Source organism: Lates calcarifer, linkage group LG2, assembly GCF_001640805.2.
Source record: "Lates calcarifer isolate ASB-BC8 linkage group LG2, TLL_Latcal_v3, whole genome shotgun sequence".
In the NCBI taxonomy this organism is placed as follows: Eukaryota; Metazoa; Chordata; class Actinopteri; family Centropomidae; genus Lates; species Lates calcarifer.
The window spans coordinates 29,370,950-29,384,988 of NC_066834.1; the positions used below are offsets into that span (position 1 = coordinate 29,370,950).

Here is a 14,039-nt window from a genome sequence, read left to right on the forward strand (position 1 = left end):
GCATGTTGAGCCTTCTCTTTCTCTCACTAATGACTCCTAATTGGTGTGTGAGCCATGTGTGGGAACAGGTAAAATGTGTTGCCAGATGGTTGTGTTCTCACAAAAGCCATATTTCACCTGGCTGCCTGTAGCCTTGTTAAATCATCTCAAAAAACAAAAAGATTAGACACTCAGGATTAAAACGTGTGGAAGAGAACAGCCACTCATTTGGTGGCCTTTGAATTACACATATTAATGAAATCCTGCTTAGAGTGAAATTATTTTAGTTCCAGTTTGTTGGGGTCTTTTTTTTTTTTTTTTAATGCCTGGAATTATACATTTTTCCCCCTCTCTTTCTAAATCCGCTCACACATTTGTTTTCCGTCCCACCCACTTCCCTTTATCTTTTTCATACCCACCCTCCCTCCCTCGTCCTTTTCCTCTTTGCCTCAGCACTTAGAGGCTTAAGAGAAGGATGTACCACATGAGCCACTCCCTTCTGACAGCCACCCCTTCCCACGGCGGGGAATGGTACGGTCCTGCTTTGCATAAGTTTCCTCTGAGTGGGTCGTGTGTGCAGGCCAGTACTGAAAGAATTATTAGTCCCTTTTGAACGGTTTGGATGTATGTCTAGAGAGAAAGCTAGTGTGCTGCTGTACTATACCTTTATCACTTAAATTGTTAAAGCTATAATGTATTGCGCCTACCCTGTCCCTGGAATGGGCAGTAACTCTTTAATGTATTACTACAACGGGAAATCGGTGAGTAGTCTCTTTGGGAATGTGTGTGTTTTGGACAGAGAAGAGCTGGAAGAAATGTGTGTGTGTCTGTGTGTGTGTGTGAGAGAGAGAGAGAGGGAGAGAGGGAGTGACTGTCGGTCTCAGTCTGCTTGTCCATTTCACTGTTTTAGTGTCCATCATTTTTGTATTTATTTTATGATAAAAAGCTCTGTGTTCCTCTGTGTGTGTACATGCATGTGCCCGAGACGCCACTCATTTTCCATTACACCAGTTAAAGTTGTGTGTGACAGCAGAGTTCAAATTATGCAAGTATTTTAACTTTTATTCTACTATGTACCCCAGTCAGTCTTGAAACAAATAAATATTTTTGGTACATTAAAAAAAAAAAAAAAAAGTTTTTCTCATGCATAGAATGAAACGGTGCAGCAGAAAAAGTTTTTTTTTTTTTTTTACTGGCTGGTTGCTTCAGCTCCGAGACTGGGTTGAAATAATAACAAGTGGGAGTCTGGGAATGATTAAGGGAAAGAGGCTGCCTGTTGAGGTTAGACTTTCCTGTTTGCAGATTGAGCTCCAAGCACCAGTGTTGCTGTTATTCCATCTGTTTTTAATCACTTTGGCATTCTTGACGCCACAGGGAGCCTAATGTGATTTCTGAACTTCTCTGTAATGACCTCTTTGATTTTTGTTGCTCTGAAAACGTTTTCTGTGTGAGTACTTTTGTTTTATGTAAATACGTGCATTTTTTTCTGTGAATATGTGTGTGTGTGTGTGTGCATGTGCATGTTTTTGCTGCACTTGGACTTGAAGGCGCTGCTGTTTCGACCAAAGTTACTGGTCGTGCTGTGTGTTGCAGAAAGTTTTCAGAAAGTGTTGCTCCTGTTTTTTTTTTTTTTATGGTAGAACCTTATCGTAAGAAAACAATCCAGTGGGCTTATGAATCAGCTCAAGGACACAGTCTAACAATGGCTGAATGAGCTCTGTAGTGCCTTTCAGTAATCCTTAAGTAATGATCCTGTCATAAGCAAATTACACAGGCAGGCAGATTTCCACCTGTCATTGCCTGTGCTATTTTTGCTATTATATAAAGGGCACACGCATTTGAGGGAAAAATAAAGAGGTTAGCTTTTTTATGATATTCTGTTGAAAAGGTCATCTTACTCAAGCTTATGCTCCAACTTTCCTTATAACCCATTACAGCGTTTCCTCTTTGTTCCCCATGCACAAAAGATTACTTTGATCTTTTTCATATTAAGTATTAACAGGCTTGTGTTACAGTTGGTGATGGGGAGAAAATTGATAGCATGTGGACAGAACAGGCAAACTTTATGATCAAAAGCACTTGTTAAATAACCAGCACCAACTTTTTTTTTCTGTTTTCCTTGCAAGAGAAAAAGAAAGATGGTGCTCATTCTTTGCATCAACTTGATCCACATTAATTTGTTATAATGCAGAGTTGCATACTAGCAGGCTCACCATCTGGAGCACTGGGAGAATTCACAGTGGGCCATTGGCTTGTGAGCTGGTGGCACGGAACCAATACAGATGGAGCAACTCACTGATCTTTCTTCCGTTGCCTATTAGTGAAACAGAAAAAACTGAATCGAAAGCCCTGCAGTGATTGTTAGACCTTCTTTTTTCTTCGTTTTCCTTTACAGAAAGCCGCCGCCCCCCGAACAAGTGGAATGTCATAAAATTTAAGCTGAAATAGTCATAGAAACACAAAAGAGACAACATGTGTTCTTTTAGATGGGACATCCTGTTGTTGTTGTTTTTGTAGTGCAACAGGTTATTTCATGCTTTCTAGAGGTTAGCACTCATCACCAGAAGCTAATCCTTACATTCCCCTAATGTGCACATGTGTTGCACATGCACTCAAGCATGAGTGCCTGACTGTGTGTGCAACACAAAGTGAGTGTAGGGGGTGCTGGTGTGTGTGTGTGTGTGTGTGTGTGTTCCTCTATCATATATTCACTATGTATACGAGACACATGCTGTGAGTAGTTAATGAGGTTACATTGATGCCAAAACCAAATTTTTGTGGCATTAACGACTGGAAGATATTATTCTGCAGTGTGGTTGCTCTATTTTTAGAGAACCTGACTCCCAGTAGGCTGCATGCTGTCAGAATCAGCACTCGGATAAGAAGAGTTTGCTGCTTTTCTAACAAGAGGAATAGCAAATATCTTCAGTTATTTATTTTTGTTATATGACAACTAAAGTCATGTATCCAAATACATTTTTATGTGCTTGATGATGGTTAATAAGGCAAATTACAGATGATGTAATAGAATACATCATGAGATTATCATCTGTGGTTGAATGTTACTTGTATAGTATTCATTTGTTTATTTGATAGAGCACTGACTTGTTCCATGAGAGTAAATTGAACAGGCTTTTGTGAATCTAAATATTTGGAATTGCGAGCTCTCTCTGTTATTCATGTAAGCTCTTGTCTTTTCTTTCTAATATCATTTTAGCACAATAAGACAAAAGCTACTTGTTCAAGTTTTTTTTAAAGGTTATAGCCTTGGAAATGTCTGCACCTCACATAAAACATTCCTCATGTCAAACTAACTTCTTTTATAAAAACATTGTGCCAGTGAAACTTGGTCTTAGTGTTTAATGTCACAGTTGTATGCATGAAAATACTGAGCTCTTTATTTTCTAGAAAGCACTCGCAGGTATCACGCACAAGTGTTTAGTAGCAGTTTGAAGAGGCATTGTGTCTGTTGTGCACACTAAACCTTGTAAGTGTGTAAGGTTTGGACTTGAGACAAAATGCCCCAGAGATATGGTTTGATTCCAAGTAATGACACACAGCACAAAAACAGGACACGCCATTAAGGGTGCGTTTGAACTCTTCCCTTTGAGCTTCTTGGCCATTAGCCCTATTTTTTTCCCCCTCTTTTGTTTTGTTTATTTATTTTTTTTAATATTTCCTTTCCCTTCCTGTTATTATCCTTAGTGGTGGTTGACAGATTGTGTTTTAACGGTTGATACTGTGATTGGCGTGGCATGAACTTCAAAGGCAGGTACCACTGGCTTTAAGACATGGTGGAAGGTGTGCAGGATATATTCACTTCTCAGCGGAGTGCTGTTGAAAGGAGAAGAATTTACAGAATTGAACCGATAACTCAGTACAGTATCTTTTGTCTGAAGCAGGGTATTACTCACCAACAGCTGTTTCTACCATCACTACCTTAGATCATAAGTCTTCATAGCTTACCATTCTCTTATTAGGAGTTCACCCAATTGTTTTCCTTATTGTCTATTCTAGTTAGTTATAAATAACTGTCAGGTCACTGCTGAGGGGAAAAAAATCAATTATTACTGTTGTTGTCATATTGTCACCCTGATGCAGCCTTGATGCATATGAAGAGGTAAATAGAAGCTAACTGAATGCAACTTTGGTGTTGTCTGTTGTATTTGGTGTTGTGTAAAACTGATACTTTTTTATGCTAGTAAACTGCAGTGTAGGATGGGTGACATTGGTAAAAGAGAGCGTGCAGAAGGGAGTTTATTTTTTTTATTAAACAAACCCACTGATGCTCAAACAGCCGATGGAGGTCTGTGTTGGTGTGCTGATCCGTGTGAGTGACGGCTTTTAATTAATGGGCTTGTAAAAGGAAACCCAGGCGGGCCCTCTCTCTTCCATAGGCCCGGCGGAATGAGGCACCCAGTGTTTGGGATGGTTTATTAATGCCTTGACTGGTTAGCCCAGGGTAAAAAGGACAATTAGCATTATCTGCTGCCATATGCTGCCCATTGAGTGTCTGACAGAGGCGAAAGACAAAAGCGCTGGGCTCCTGTGCGAGGCTAACCTGAGATCTCTGTGGAACTACTATCAAGCCTGGTCACATGTGTAAGCCAGAAGACCCATGAGAGCTCCACCCCTCCTAGAGCACTTTAATTACACACCCAGACAACAACACATCAGAGTCCTGCTCACTCAGCAAAGTCCAACGGCCCTGAGTCCCCCTTAAGCTGCGTTCTAGATGTAATGAGTGTGTGATTGAACTGAATTTGTATACTTTGGTTGTGATGCATATTTTCCGTCAGTGCTGTGTCATAAAGCAAAAAAAATAAGGCAGGTAAACAACCTTTGTGGCTGTCATCACATCTGCAGGCAGTAGAAAACAATCTCTGAGGGCTGAGCTGTCTTAATGCCAGCAGCTGAGTGCGGTGGCGAGGGCCATTAAATAAGGGCATTTATCTCGCAGAGTGTGGGACATGAGCTGGAAATGTACAGGTGGAGTCTAGCTGGCAGGTCTGGCTCTGATTAGTGTTACTCGACGGCGGGGTCATCCAGGACTGGTCTGTGGGAGGGAGAATTAGTTCAAACCTTCCCTCCCCTCCGCGCTCTCCCTGTCTCTCTCCCTCACCCTCTCTGCCTCCATCTGGAGTGAATGAAGTCAGAGACCACATCACTGGTGTTTGGCCTCCAGTGTCTTTGATCCTCCCGCCCTAGCTTGGCACACACACAGCTGTACAACAGCATGCCCATTGTGCCTTTCCTTTCACTCTCCCACCAGCTCGCAGGTACAAATATAAAGAAAGCAAAGACAGGCTGTTTTTGTACCGCTTATTTGATTTCTGCCTCGCTGGGAATGCTGTAATTTGCCAGGCATTTAGTCTATGCATGTAAGTGGGTATCATTATACTTCCATTAGAGGTTGAGTTGATCTGAAATGCAAATGCCCCTGATAATCCACTCTTCTCTTCGTGAGCTCGCTAGTCATTTAAGTGTGTGTGTGTTTTTGTTTTTAGGGCCATATCTTCAGGACATGTGTTTTTACGTGTGCATGTGCATGTGTGTGTGTGAGATCACATACTGTTATGTACCCAAATTAACTGTGATTGTACATTGTGTGATTGAGATAAGAAAGCTCCCAGTTTTTATAGGTTTCAGCATCGTCATACTTGACAGTACTATATATGACAGCCTTGCCTTTGTTCTGTAAAAAACTGATCAGATGGATATGTCCCACAATGCATTGGGCTGTACTAATAACATTTGTTTTTCTCCTGGCAGGTGTACGCACCGTCTCCAAACTCAGAAGACTTCAACAGAGATTCACCTTCTTACTCTTCCCCTAAGCCCTCCAGCAGTATGTTTGCAAGCACTTTCTTTGGTGAGTTCAAAAGCAAGTTTCCATGTTTGCTGCATACAGTTTCAAATTTAGTAAAAGACCTGCCTGGTCCTGCAGTTTATAACACAACAGTTTAACATCATATTTTAATTCTTAATGCGCTCTTATACCACATATGTTTTCACACGGTGTTCTCTGTTTGTGTTTGAGTCGAGTCGGTAAAGTCTGTATATTATTGAAGAATATTAGAAAATGTTATTTCCATTAAGCTTTCTTTTGCATAATTTTAACGAAATGGTTGTTCTGTCATTTTTTGTATTTTCAGGCAAAAATAATATACCAAATATTGATTTCAGTACTGATGCTCGGGTGTTGCCAGACTGACTCAGTTGTTTTAGTAATATTTAGTCTGTGCTCTGTCTTTATTTCAGTGTGACCGACCAGATCTAGACAGAAAAGCAGACTTCTTTGTTGGTTTTAGCTTTGTGTTATCTCAGCTGTGTTCAGGACACGGATCATGTTTCAGTCCCAAGAGAGAAAAAAAAAAAAAAAAAGTACTCCTTGGATGACCTCCCCCCTCCTCTGTGGAAGTTATGAGGGGAGGGTTGGAGGCTAGCCACTGTCTGACACTGAGTCAAAACTAAATTCTATCTTGTGGCCCTCTATTCTAATCAATTGTATACAAAAATGATTTATTTATTGTTGTTGTTATTATTATTATTAGATGGTACCCACAGTTCGTCTGACCCGTGGAACTCATCCAACGGGATCAGCCAGCCCGGCTATGGGGGAATGCTCGCAGGATCTTCATCTCACATGCCACAGTCAGGAAACTACAGCAGCCTGCACTCACATGACCGTTTGGTAAGCAGCACCGCTGAGCTGGTCGTGCCTACGCCTATAAATAAGTGATAAATGATTGTTAGTTGCTTTGTTTTGCCGTTACACTCAAGAGATCCAATGTGCAGTGTTCAGCAGCAGTTCTTTTTCAGCCCCGCACCCCCACAACACAGCTCCCACATTTGGAGTGGGTGTGTGCGTCTTGAAGTTGTTGTCTGGTTATTATCAGTGAAGGCACTGCTGACCCTCTTTGTGTCAGCGTTTGATCTGGTCTTGTCTGCCTGCCTCCTTCAGCTGGCTGAGTATCACAGGGAGCCTGCAGATGCTGCCTGCCCTCTCTTTATCTCTGTCCCTCCCCCGAGTAACTTTTGTTTCATCACAGCCTGGGAGATGTCAAAGGAGAATATAAAATTGAGAGAATAAATAAGCTCTTTCTTTCACACACACACATGCATACACACACATTTGTGACTGAAAACAGAACATTTCTGTTTTTTATCTTCCAGAATTACCCTGCACACTCAGTCTCTCCAGACATCAATGCCAGTCTTCCTCCCATGTCCAGTTTCCACCGGAGCAACACCAGCACTTCGCCATTTGTCACCGCAGCACACACCCCGTCCGTCAACACGGCCGATGGGGTCATGGGTACGCTGCCCTGTTAACAGTTCGGTTACCTGCTCAGAATGACTAATTCAGTGGCCCAGATATAATTATTGCTGAACTTCCATTCAGTAAAGGCAGCAAGTCAGAAGGTTGGACAGCCGCTTTGTGTTCCGTGACCGCTCTTCATTTGTCTGAGTTTGCTGATACAAAGCGTCCCTCTGTGTTTTCCTAGCTGCTGCAAATCGGGGGAACGCCACTGGAAGCTCACAGACTGGAGATGCACTGGGCAAGGCTTTAGCCTCGGTGAGTCACAATCCCACGTTTAACTTGGAGTCCAGTTCATCACACCATGCATCCCTATCAAAAATGCATTAGTTTCTGTATTGCGTACATGCAGCTTTGCTGTCAACATACACAGAACTCTCTTGACCTGTGTGAAACTCACATCTAACCTCTATGCACATGTATGCTAAAAAACATATTTTTCTGCAAATCAAACCAGAATAATGGTGCTTCTCTGTCTTTAAAGAAGTTGACCTCAGTAATCATGCAAGGAATTAAGTGCTATACTGAATGCTGATTAAAAAAAGCCCAGAGAAGTTTGTAGTTGTTTTTGGGCCTAAGCCTGGATAATTGTGGGCTTAAACTAAGAGTATTCAAGAAACAGAATTGTACATTAAAAATACTCCTAAAGCCAGTGGATTACTCCTCAGTTTGTAAAACCAGCCGTGGGTATCTGTGACATCCTGTAATGTATCATAAGAAGTATTTGTCCCTGTGTAGCTCGCAGAGATTCAAGAGAGAATTAAATATGTCTGTGGGTGTATGGGTAGATTATAGGTTATGGTTAGATTTTGTCTTCTGTATTAAGGGTTCATAAAGCTCTATTGTTGCTCTGTCATAGTTACAGTATAAGAGAAAAACCTGGATACAAGAATTGTTTCGCTCACGAAAGCGTGACAGTATGACAGAGAGGAGAAGAGGTGAGTTGAAATGAGGTAAATGAAAACAGAGATTTAAGAGGAATCAGAATGACAGTATTTTGACTTGTGTAGAAAGGTAGAAAGTACATTTATGTGAAAGTTAGCACATCATAATGGGCATTTCTTATCTTTCCTCAGTGATTCTCTTCACTGTTCTGGAGTAACATCCTGCCTCAGGAACTGTATTTGCTGTTTGCTCTTGTCTTAAATTCTGCTTTTGAAGTCTAAACCTTATTAATTCTACAATGTATCTTTAACTAGTGTTAACATGTTGCATGGACATGATGTGTGCATTAACAGACAGGTATTAGATACAACAGCTGTTAAATTCCACACATCCAAGGATAAGCTGTATGTTCAGGAGGAATATTTCTTACTGGTGTGAATCCAGAATATGAGAGTTTAGAGACGGTAATAACAAATTAAGTCCTTTATATTTGCAGACTCAGTTGTATTAGCATGACAAAGCTGGAGTGAAATGGACACGGTTGGACTGGGGTGGGGGTGGGTGTTTTGGAGCAGGGGGCACAGGGGAGTTTATAACTGCTGTGGCTCAACTCCACGGGCCGCCCCATTGTGGAGCTTTTGTTCTCCACCCTTTTAAATTGGCTGTGCTTATTGGCCCCATGCCGCCTGGGGGAGCGTAACTGATGACGAGGCGGAGCTTCATTTATTCCAATAAAATGAGCCTTGTCTCACTTTGAATGCAGCGTTAGTGGCCAGTGAGCTAAAAAGAATAGAAAGTCATATATTGTCGGGTCAGAAGTCATAGATATAGAGGGGCTCACTTTTGAGACAGTAAGAAATATTTGGAGATTTGTTTTGAGTCTTATTGGTTTCCGACACCAGTGGTGACCACAGTATTAATCCTCCTTAGTTTTTGTCTGTGAGTGAAGATGCTAAGGAGAGAGAAACACTCAGAGGGTAGAAAAGCATAAACTGTCATTCCTGCCTTTAGACAAGAGCCGATCCCTCCTCCTCCACGCTCAGTGACACACTTCAATGAAACCTCTATCCTGATTCTCCAAGTTGATTGAAAAGCTAAAGCCCAGAGATCAAGATTGAATGAGGAGATTATTAATAATGAGTGCATTCTATCATCCCTACAGAAGTCAAACGGTTTCCTGCAGGCTCAATTTGATCTTAACTTGGAGGAGAAATCTCTGTGGATCTGCTGTTTTTTCTCTCTGCTAATTATTCAGGATCCACCCGTAATACCCTGAGTTCTCTGAGACGTGTTCCATTATGGCACAATATCCTCTTATTAAAGGGGGGGGGGGAAATCAGGGACGTGTTTGTGCTTTAATCCAGCATTTGTTTAAACAAATGAAATCCCAGTGGAAGTTCTGAAGACGTAATCTCCTCATTCCCTTGTGATTGACATGTCATCCTAAAACTCAGTGACCTCAGTGTAACCTAGCACAGGATACAATACAGCTGAAGTTACTTTGACTGGGTTTGTGGCATCATGAAGAAAACCAAGGCCTTTGTCCCAGTTGTGGTCCTATAGATGCTAGAAAGTTTAGAACGATGCAAAAATAAACAACATTCAGACAGTGCTAGATGTTGATACATGGTTCACAATACAATCTGGTGCAGGCTGACATGCGGCCCTTGAGATTTTCAGTTGCTGGCTTAACGGGGTTTCCAGGTTGGGCGTCTGTGCTTATGAAGCCACAGTGGAATAATAACTGGGGTGACTTGTACAGGCACTGAGTCTTTATACAAATGACAAACAAACCTCCTGCAAAACTGCAAGTTTTCACTAGTTTCTCCTCAAACCAGTACAACACTGACCTCTCAGCTGCAGGTTGCGTTCAGAGTAATGACTGTTATACTTCTTGATGCTTATTTAATCATTGACATTATTTGTGATATACTGGTGCAGTTGTATTAAGCGTGAAAGTTTGAAAACTTTACTCACTTGATTTCCATTTTTCTCATCAGCTGGAATGAAAAAACTCGACAGTACCAATGGGAGTGTGTTTACATGCCTCTTGATTCATTGTCAGTGTAAATTACAAACTTTGAGTTGTAGTGTTACTGAGTTAATACTTTGTGTACTGTTCATACATTAAGAGAGCAACAGAAAATCTAATTACTAGAATTTAGACAAACAGACAAACAAATTCAGACTGTTTTTCCTCCTCCTGTCAGGAGATTAAGCATAGACCAAAATATATTGTGTGACTTAGAGAAGTGAATACAGAGCAAGACACAAGCATAAGACATCAAAGTGAATACTGATAGTGATTCATTTTGTTAGGACTGTGCTCTTAGCACAGTTGACTGTAACCAATCAAATGTATGCATGTGGAGTTTTTATGACATCCCTGGCAGTAATATCCACATAATTGATGATACAGTTTTACAGTTTGAAAAAAAAAAACAAAACAGAGAAAAAATATGAAGAAACAGCAACTATTGATGTATAATTTATTTTCATTTAGAGCTGCTGTTGGTGCATTAATGATGAATCTTCTCTCTCTCTATCTGTATTCTTCTCTGCGTCCACAGATTTACTCACCTGACCACACTAGCAGTAGTTTTCCATCCAGCCCGTCAACACCTGTGGGTTCTCCTTCACCTCTGACAGCCACAGCAGGCGCTGGCTCAGCAGGTACCGTGGTGACTGCTGCTGGCACCCCGTCTGGAAGGCCAGGTAGAGCACCAGTCTTTGGATTTTAATCTCACACACACCTCCTTCATTCTGAAACTGCTTTATGATGAAGTTTTTTCGAAGATTGTGTTAGAATTAGGCCTTGACCTGGAATGGCCAAGCTAATTAAGAGGCTTTCATGAATATGGCGTTAATTAATTTAATTACTTTAACTACATACTGCATTAGCTGGATTCATTAAAGCCTGAGCAGACTGAAGTGTGAGAAGTTTCCCTAAAACTTAATTTAATACCTCTTTTAGCTTCAGACTAGCTCTGATCATTTGGTGCTCATCCCCATGCTTTATCTATGCCAGGGCAGTTAATGCCATTTTTACATTAATCCTGTCAAAAAGAAAGCTTAGTTTACTCTGGGGTAAAGCAGCACATCCAATGAAGCAACAGTTATTACAAGTATCTGAAATCATAGGCATCACTTTATTGAATGTGTTTTCTGTGACTCAGTGAGAACAAACATTCATCTCAAGCAAACAGAGGAGATTGTCTGTAGCAGATTTAGCTACCAGTTGCTTCCTGGAGTCCCTGAGCAGGGTGTACTGTACTGAAGCATGAAATCAGTTTTACAAGTTAATTCAGATTTTAAGAATAATAACTTAAAACAACATCTGACTTGCTGGTCTAGAACATGGCTGCTTCACATTGACTCCTGGTGATATCACTGACTAGTTTTGGCTCTCAGTTTTTCAGGAGGGACTTTGTTCATGTTCATATATTTAGATCTAGCTGACAAGTACTGAGACACGTTTTGCCACGGACTTGAAGAAATGAAGATTTATTGACAAGCCCTGGAATGACAGTGTAAATGAAAAGGACTGGGGCTGTGGCTTTTAGGGTGTGCAAGTATTTGAAAATCTTGTAGTGAAAGTGTTAGAAGTGGGTCCTGAATTACACTATTGAAAAAGCTCTTCAAATTTTTCCTCTTCTGCAAAACTATTATCCAAGTTTTTATGATTTAGAATAGTGGCTTCTGGCACTTTGTAATAAGACACAATTTTTTTGGGGGGGGGGGGGTAGATCTGATGTTACATAAACCTGTTTTTCCAGACATATGCTCGGCAGTTTGTGTCTTAATGTCAGGTTGATTTTTGGGGATGGACAGACGAGCCTCACTGTAAATCTCTTCTGTCTCCCAACCCACACAGCTGAGAGAAATCCTAAAGGAGGTTCCTGTCTGTAACATACAGGTTTTTTAAGTACAGTAAAAAGAGATGTGTATCAGGAGAATATGGTTTTGCTGGATGTGTTGACAGAGGCGAGAGAGTAATGGAAAGTGAATGAGGGGGAGACAGTGAGGGAAAGCCCAGTGTGTTGTTTTAGTGGGCAGTTGTGTCATGTGTGGTAATGGAGTGGCGACAGCTGTCTCTATGTATGCCCCCCTCATCCTCAGCTGTTGCCCTACCCCATGGACAGCTGTTCCCTCCAACACACACACACACACACACACACACACAGACCAGGCTGCAAAAGGCCTTGTTTATCTGCCAGTGGGTGAAGGAGGGTGGCTGTGACTCAGCTGATGAGGAGGACTGTGACGGCCTCACATAGGGAGATCCCCTATTGACCTATTTGCAGTACGACATGCCACACCTTCCAGTGTAACAATGGCATTTCTACAATTTTTCTAATCCTTTATGATTGAAACAATAAGACATTTAAATGAAAAAGTTCAGTGTTATTTTTATTAATAGAATTTGTATTATATTGAATAAATAAACAACACTGCAGCAAAATAAATACATCTGGAATTTCCAGGAAATGGATATTGTTTCACTAATTATTCACCCTTATTATGCATCTGGGGTTAGAGAAAGAAACATACTTTGAAATTGGCACAATTTGGCCCTCTGTTGATGTTAGCCACTAAATCCATTCATCATTAGGATTACACCAATATACAGCACATTACTCAAGACTGGTTTGTTCAATTAGCCCTCTCTGGTGCACGTGGGGACCAGAGCCCCAGGCTAATTTTTCATAGCCGCCAGCCAGCAGAGACTCATGTGAGACTCCTGTCTCACTCGCCTGGGAGAAAGCTGAGGCAGAACAGAGGCTTTTTCATTTCCTCCTCCAAAGTCACTTTTAATAGTCTGTTAATTAAAGTCTGCTTTTTTTCCAAAACTGAAGCATAGGAGACCACAGAGGTTTAGTGAGATATTTCATTAGAGTGAATCAATGGAAAAACTTATGTTATGGTTTCCTGAGCTTAAGGGGGTGTGATTTTGTGTTTGTCAAAAATATACATTAGTTGTGTTGTTCTTTCTTGCTGTCTCTCAATTGCTGCAACTTGCTTTTTAAATACATGCTGTTTCGCTCGGTGGGTTCAGTGTGTATTTGTCCGGACCACCTATGCCTTGATTTATAAAAACAAACACTGAACAATTAGTGGTAGAAATATTCTGTAATATTCACTCTCCTCCACAGTTGAGACTCAGAGTGCCACTCAGCACTTTGTAGCTTTTTAAATAACCCCCTTAAATTAAGAATAGATAAAATTCGATCTCAGTCAGCACTCCCCGGGCCCCTCTCCTATAAATGATTCCCCTCATCCTGGTTTGCATTTTTAATTTCCTTGCTATTTATAAGAAGTGGAGAACAGTACCCAAAATGACATTTAAGAATCACGCTAAATGATAGATTACCAAAACAAAGTCTCCATCTGTAGGTTGTGCTGTAGTGAAGTCTGTTTACCAGAATGTGGGCTGGGTTTGGCATCTCTCGCCCATAACAGACAGCAGAGGAGCACTGAGAGCCCTGAGCTGAATAGGCCCACAGACATCCTATCCTGTAAATAACCCAGAAAGGTTCATTATTGTCAAAATCCATTAAGGTTATTTGATTGTATAATGCATTGCCTCCTGGTGCACATGGCAGGCAGGTTACTTGGATGATTGTGCTTCAGAAAGAGGAAAGAAAGAAATGTTGTACTGGAGCTAGAAATGTGATGAGCAGATGTGGATTCCTTTTCCTGTGCTCTAATTTACACCAGATCAAATCAGCTTGATTTGCTTTCCTGTACTGGCCTGTAGATTAGCTTTTTTTTTGGCTCAAATAAATGTATAAAATCCACTGTGAACGTCTCCCAGCCAAAAGTAAATCGTAATCTCTAGCATAGAGTATCTTAA

At 41.1% G+C, this 14,039-nt stretch overlaps 1 protein-coding gene across 6 annotated transcripts in view; it reads left to right on the forward strand.

Moving 5' to 3' along the window:
• The window catches only part of tcf12 (transcription factor 12), a 72,825-nt gene that overhangs the window by 48,280 nt on the left and 10,506 nt on the right, over nt 1-14,039 (forward strand). For 5 of the 6 annotated variants that reach the window (XM_018667924.2, XM_018667920.2, XM_051078135.1 and 2 more), the window contains 5 exons: nt 5,752-5,851; nt 6,534-6,673; nt 7,156-7,297; nt 7,488-7,558; nt 10,756-10,900. In XM_018667924.2, the coding sequence (XP_018523440.1) occupies nt 5,752-5,851; nt 6,534-6,673; nt 7,156-7,297; nt 7,488-7,558; nt 10,756-10,900 (598 nt within the window). Of the gene's footprint in view, nt 1-507; nt 741-5,751; nt 5,852-6,533; nt 6,674-7,155; nt 7,298-7,487; nt 7,559-10,755; nt 10,901-14,039 lie in introns of those variants that run through there. The other variant, XM_018667923.2, reaches the window with a different exon arrangement.